General features: G+C 50.7%; 1 protein-coding gene across 1 annotated transcript in view; it reads right to left on the reverse strand.

Annotated features, from left to right (window-relative positions):
* The window catches only part of septin12 (septin 12), a gene marked incomplete at both ends in the record, with an annotated part of 15,547 nt that overhangs the window by 3,810 nt on the left and 4,237 nt on the right, over positions 1-7,500 (reverse strand). Inside the window, one exon of the mRNA XM_084461013.1 lies at positions 4,236-4,330. Within this exon, the coding sequence (XP_084317139.1) occupies positions 4,236-4,330 (95 nt within the window). The remainder of the gene's footprint in view (positions 1-4,235; positions 4,331-7,500) is intronic.

The following is a 7,500-nucleotide window of genomic DNA, read 5'->3' on the forward strand; positions in this document are numbered from 1 at the left end:
TGTCTGCTAGGAGTGAGTGTGTGTGTGTGTGTGTGTGTGTGTGTGTGTGTGTGTGTGTGAGATCATTGTACTACTGTATGGTGAAGAGCACAGCCCTGATGGAATCACATTTCACAGCAGTCACACACACACACACACACACACACACACACACACACACACACACACACACACACACTCTCTTTTAACTGTAAAGACCCCCATAGGCTCTGTCTCTACTCGTTCATAGCCGCACACACACGCGCACATGCACACACACACACGCACGCACACACACACACACACACACACACACACGCACACACGCACGCACACATGCAAAGATACACACACACACGCGCGCGCATGCACAGATACACACACACCCAGATGGGAGAATCTAGTTGCTAATCAGATCCAGCAGCGTGACTGCACACACACTCACCCACATTTACACACACACACCCACGTTTGTGTAGACACACCCAAATACACACTGCACAATAATGCTTAGATCTCCATTTACATAAAAACACAAATTCTATGGACACTAACGTACAGACATGCACACATACTGTATACAACACACACACTAAGCCTGTCCCCTGGGCCTCACACACACACACACACACACACACACACACACACACACACACACACACACACACACACACACACACACAAGCACACCAACACTCACACAGTGTACACAGCCATTACAAATAGGGTATATACTGTATACAACACACACACTAAGCCTGTCCCCTGGGCCTCACACACACACACACACACACACACACACACACACACACACACACACACACAAACACACCAACACTCACACAGTGTAAGGCTCTGTCTGTGAATTCAGACTTCATAACCTGGAGTGTGCGTGTGTGCTTGTGTGTGCGTGCGTATGTGTGTGTGTGCGTGTGTGTATGTGTGTGTGTACTGTTATTCGCTCCAGGGTTGCAGAGACAGGCTGTCATTATAGGAAACACCATTTAGTCCCTTCTCATGTCATTACCACCCAAACACAGAGTGTGTGTGTGACCAGACCGGTGACCCCTGGAGAACACACACATGCAACGCTCCGACACACACGCCCACTAGAAGCCCCTGCTGATCCAACACAAGGTCTGGGGTACTTAAGTTAAGCTCAGAATGTCAACTGAAATTCCAGGGGACAACTACATATTCTAATACGTTTCCATTTACATGACACATTCCAATCAATTTCTATACTGACTGACTAAGGGGAAATTCAACGTTGATATGTTATTACAGTATCCATTAATAAACCATTTGCAACTAGAAATTGTGCTCATAGAGCACAAACCTCTGCCCCTGAATGCATGTCATGGTGTGTGCGCATGTAGGTGCGTGGGAGCAGGACATGTTTGATATCGCTGAAAATGTAATTTAATGTTATTTATTGCTCTATAAATGTTCTTAGCCGGTAGACAAACATACTCCAGGAGCTCCATCGCCTTGTTGAGAGGGGTCAGGGAAGAATTTTTACAGCTCACTTATCTGGCCCCCGGGTGATTACTGTTTTTTTGCTTCCCTCTGGAATATGTAGGGGTGGGATGTCTGCCCACCTCCCTTGTTCTCTGTAAAGCACATTGTGTTGCCTCTGGGTATGAAATGCGCTATATAAATAAAGCTTTGATTGATTGATTGATCGCTGCATTCAGCAGGTCGAGAGCTTTCTGCCAGTCCAAAACCCCGCGTCTCTCTGACCATCTGACCATCTGACCATGTCCAGACATGGCTGTCTAAGACCCCCCGTTGACAATTATAGGTTTAGGTATAGGTACTGCATTTGTAACGCGCTCCCCATTCAGTTGTTACACTGTCCAAAAAATGAATGGAGGTGAATTCACACAGGCGTGTCGTGCTGCGATGCAAAAGTCATTCACAAACTTGCCGTGGGCCGAGTGCTGACGAGTCTACACAGCGAGAATAAGATTTCTGACCGTAAGGTGGTTCTGCTGTTTCCGTCCGAGCGACGGGCCGGTGTGAAACAGGCACAGAAGAAGACGACCGGGGTCCCTAACGGACCCGCCAGACAGGAAGCTGCTAGTGTTTAGCTAGGCTAGGCTAGGCTAGGCTAGGCTAGGCGCGCTGCATTGCCGACAGAATGCTTCAACTATTCACAAACAAGTAGCTATATTCTTATTTGCTAATAGTTGTTAGCAGAGTGAGGGTTGGAGGGTTAAGGGTTGGAGTCGGGGGTAGTGCGGGGCGGGGCAGGGTTGGGGGGCAGGGTTGGGGCAGGGTTGGGGTCTGGGAGGCAGGGCCGAGGCCGGGGGCGGGGGCCGGGGCAGGGGGTTGGGGTCGGGGGGAGGTTGGGCTGCGAGTGTTAACCTGCCTTGGACCTCTAGCAGATAAGGAAGGAGCTGGTATCAGGTAATTGCTGGCACCCAGTCAAAACACATGGGAAATAATTATGGTGGCAGGGGCGCGCCAGTCTGTGTGTGTGTGTGTGTGAGTGTGTGTGTGTGTGTGTGTGTGTGTGTGTGTGTGTCTCCACATGTGGTTTCTCAGTGGTGCAGAGTCTAATCCTCCTCTTACACAATGCCTGCTGGATCTGATAACAAGCTGAGAAACTCTCACACACGCACAAACACTCGTGCGCATGCATGTACTACACATACTGTACACGCGCACACACACACACACACACACACACACACACACACACACACACACACACACACACAAACAAACACATTTAGTCACAGGGATATTTACTGACCGGGGCAGGGTGTTTCTGGGAAAATGGGGAATGCCTATAGTGTGTGTGTGTGTGTGTGTGTGTGTGTGTGTGTGTGTGTGTGTGTGTGTGTGTGTGTGTCTGTGTGTGTGTGTGTGGTAGTGCTGGTGCTGATTAGGGTTAAGGGTGTTTATCTGTGGGAAGCAGAACGAAGTTTGTTATGTGAATTCGGGCATCGTGTGTGTGTGGTGGCATATGGCTGGTTGGCATGTGTGTGTGTGCGTGTGTGCGTGTGTGTGTGTGTGTGTGTGTTTTACAGTGTCCTGGCGCTGATAGCTCTCATCCTGGATTCCAGTGATACTCCTCCTCCTCCTCCTCCTCCTCCTCCTCCCCCTCCCTCTCCTCCCTCCTCCTCCCCCTCCCTCCTCCTCCTCCCTCCCTCCTCCTCCTCCTCCTCCCCCTCCCTCTCCTCCTCCTCCTCCTCCTCCTCCTCCTCCTCCCCCTCCTCCTCCCTCCTCCTCCTCCCTCCTCCTCCTCCTCCTCCTCCTCCTCCTCCTCCCTCTCCTCGGCACCAAACCCAGCATCAAAGACATTCAGCTGCTTCTCGTGGTATCATGATGCATTATGGGAGCCAGCAACCCCAACAGCTAGCGGTGACACATTCTGTCTCCACTCACCATTAGCTAAACAAATATGTGTGTGTGTGTGTGTGTGTGTGTGTGTTAGCGATACATGTGGTAGCAGCAGTAAATACAGTGAGCCCCATAGGATTGGTGTGTGACTTGGCGTTCCCCCAGCAGAGTGAGAGAGGCTGGTAGAGGCCAGAGGGCCCAGCCTCCCCCAGCAGAGTGAGAGAGGCTGGTAGAGGCCAGAGGGCCCAGCCTCCCCCAGCAGAGTGAGAGAGGCTTGTAGAGGCCAGGGGGCCCAGCCTCCCCCAGCAGAGTGAGAGAGGCTTGTAGAGGCTGGAGGGCAGAGTGAGAGAGGCTTGTAGAGGCTGGAGGCCCAGTAGAACCCGTGGAACAGAACAGAACATGACCGGGGCGGCAGAACGTGGGGTGGTCCAGATAGAATTCCTCTCTACAAGTAAAAGCAGGTTCTCCCCGCTTAGGGAAGTGAGTTTCTGACATGTGAGGTTCTCCAGGGTACACTGTAGTGTGTGTGTGTGTGTGTGTGTGTGTTGTGCGTGTGTGTGTGTGTGAGAGAGGGTTTGAGGTTGCTATCCCGCATGCTGGCATCAGACATAAGCCCTTCGCTAGCTGACAGGAACACATGGGTTATGTTATGCATGTGGTTTTGTGATGTGCACTAGATGTTCTAAACACACTAGATGTTCCACACGCTGTGTCTCACTGGGACACGCTTGTCTTGAGAAACGTTTGACGTATGAGGTTAACATTCAGCAGATGTATCGCTCAGGAACCCAGGTTGTGCAGCGTCGCCCGTGAAGTCGTTTCGATCGGCGGTTCTGCACGGATGCTGTGCTGGTAGAAAAAAAAGAAAAAGTAGTTCCGCGCGGCAGGATATGATGTACTAGTACCATGACAGACAGGAAGTCAAAAGATGAGGATGAGGGAAACACAGGGACACACAGGGACACATGGAAGCAGAGGGACACTGGGACACACAGGGACACTGGGACACACAGGGACACTGGGACACACAGGGACACTGGGACACACAGGGACACTGGGACACACCTTTGCCAGAGTGGGTCATGAGGTCATACACGTACGCCGGCACATACACAAAAACGTACGTGCATGCATACACATATATAATGTGTACAGTGTGCGTGTGTGTGTGTGTGTGTGAGACCCCCAGCCATGCCCCCCCCCCGGCGCCCCAGAGCAGGGGGAAGGCCTTCGGGAGCGGCCGCAGTGAGAGTGAGAGACCTTCTGGTTTCAGTCCACTCTCCCCTGTCCACCCCCCCAGCCCTCACCCCCCTCCCCCACCCCACACACACACTCCCTCTTCCCCCACCCCACACACACACACACCCCCCCCCCACCCACGCCCCCCTCCCCCACCCCCCAGCCCTCACCCCCCCTCCCCCACCCCACACACACGCCCCCCTCCCCCCCCCCCACACACACGCCCCCCACCCCCACCCCACACACACGCCCCCCACCCCCACCCCACACACACACTCGCCCCCCCCCCACACACACTCCCCCCTTCCCCCCCCACACACTCCCCCCACCCCCACACAACCTCAACCGCTTCCGCTCTGATTTTACCAACTGCTTTTTAAGTCAACGATCAAGAAAATGATTAACACTAAAACTACTGACAGCAATTTCCAAAGCAGCGGAATATCATTCACTTCCTCAACGTTCTCACAAAAATCCCTTCTCCCTGATTTTTCTTTCCAGGTCATTCAGAGGTTTAGAGGATTCAGGAGTGTGAATGGAGCTGGATTGGGTTCGAGTCGAGGGAGCAGAGTGAATACGTTCTCCTCAGGGAGGGTTGGGCTGTGGACATCCAGGCGAGGAGCAACACGTCTGGGCATGTCCCTCCACATTCCACCCACCATGTCTCCGTAGACCCCGACACCGGCATGCACACACACACACACGCACATGCACACACACACACGCACACACACACACACACACACACACGTGCACCTACGCACACTCACACACACATGCATGCATGCACACACAAAAAATTAATAGACGCGAGTCTAGACAGTGAAAAAACAAAACGTATTCATCAATGCGGACTTTCACATGGAACGGCAGACACACACAGACACACACCTAACACACAACCGTTTCTTCTATTTTTACACACACACACACACACACACAAACACACACACACACACACACCTCCGTCTACCTGTGACGACCACTTCCATTGGAGAGCACATCTGGAAGTAGAATTGTGAGTGGCCATTTGCAATTTCGTAATACTGGAAATAAGAACCCGCTGGACATGGTGCTTAGGGGCCCTTAAACGAGCACACACACACACACACACACACACACACATACACACACACACACATCGAGCTCGGTAGCCACCTCTGAAGATTACATAGGGCAACATGATTTCCACATTGTGGACTTGGAGACATGAAAACAGATTTCAGACATAAACACAGAAAAGTAGTACAAACAACTCTACGTTGACACACCACATCCCTCTGTATTATCATGGCCACTGGTTTGCGACTTCCTTGGCCAAGGTTGCTTAGCTTGTGATCTCAGCTAGTGTTGAGCAGTGTGTCGCCCAATTATCAATTATACCTCGAACACTAACGATGTTAATTAGGGGGCCAAGCACTGAAGGTGTGATGGCACTCGATTGTGTTTCTACCTTTTCCTATTATTCTTCATAATCTATTCCTGCCATTGGAATCTATGGCAGGCAGCCCATAGAAACGTATGATAAAAGTAGTGGAATGTGGCTTCCTGATAAGGGACAGTCCCATGACTGTACCAAGTCTCATGTTGTCAGAATGTGGCTTCCTGATAAGGGACAGTCCCATGACTGTACCAAGTCTCATGTTGTCATCTCAAACACTCTAATGCCACCAACATTGGTGGCATTTGTGCACGCGACTTTTCACCCGATTTTCAAAAATGAGGTACCCATTGGATTCCTTAGCTCAAGCCAAGTTCAATGCATCCCATGGCTGTATTCCAAACGGTAGGGTTCTACCCTTCGAAAGGGAACATAATCGGGGCCACGCCCACCTCCGCCATATTGAAGGGCGTTCCAATCCTATAATTTCATAGGGCCCGCCATCAGTCTCCACAGCAATTGAGATTGGAAGAGTGAGTCTCCTCACCTATGGAACAACCAGACAAGCAAGATGGAGTCTGTGAAAGTCTAAAGCCGTGTTCCCACCATGCTGTTCCAGCCCGGGGGACCTCATTAATGGCCCTCCAGTGTTGTGAGCGGAGGAGGGCTATTATCTCCGACATGTCTGAGCAGTAGGCAGGGCTCATTGATGTTCTGCCAAATTCCACTCGTTTGTGACAGAGGGGTGACTCGGCAGTGACGCGCAATACCTGTGTGTGTGTGTGTGTGTGTGTGTGTGTATGCTGTCGCATGACCAAGCATACCTGCCTGGGTGTGAGGTCAAAAGTGGAGAGCCACATGCAGAGAGCCGAGGAGGCAGTGTGTGTGTGTGTGTGTGTGTGTGTGTGTGTGTCAGTGTGTACCTGTTTTCCTTCCCAGAAGAGCAGTTATTTTAACGGCTGATTTGTCCTAGCCTTCCACCACCCTGCCGTGAACAGATGTACAGACCTAGAAATGTCATCGCTACTGTAGGTCGCTGCTGCAACTCTTGGTTCTTTTAAAACAAGCCTGAAGACTTTTCTTTTTGCCACTGCTTTCTAAGAGGAGCTATGTTTATCAGTATACTGCACTGTGACTTTTATTCCTGTATTCTATTTGTCCTGCTTTTTGTTTAAATGTCTATAATGACTTGCTTTTTGTTTTAATGCTTTTAATTTGTCCTGCCTTTTGTTTTAAATGTCTATAATGTCTTGCTTTTTGTTTTAATGCTTTTAATGTCTCATGTAAAGCACCTTGAATTGCCCTGTGGCTGAAATGTGCTATATAAATAAACTTGCCTTGCCTTGCCTTAGGTCTCACACACAGTAGATACACACTGTCATAGCGAGGTCTCACACACAGTAGATACACACTGTCATAGCGAGGTCTCACACACGGTAGATACACACTGTCATAGCGAGGTCTCACACACAGTAGATACACACGGTCATAGCGAGGTCTCACACACAGTAGATATACACCTATGCACAATAAGTAGACACCAACTTCGT

The sequence above is a fragment of the Borostomias antarcticus genome, assembly GCF_949987555.1.
Source record: "Borostomias antarcticus genome assembly, chromosome: 35".
Taxonomy (NCBI): domain Eukaryota; kingdom Metazoa; phylum Chordata; class Actinopteri; order Stomiiformes; family Stomiidae; genus Borostomias; species Borostomias antarcticus.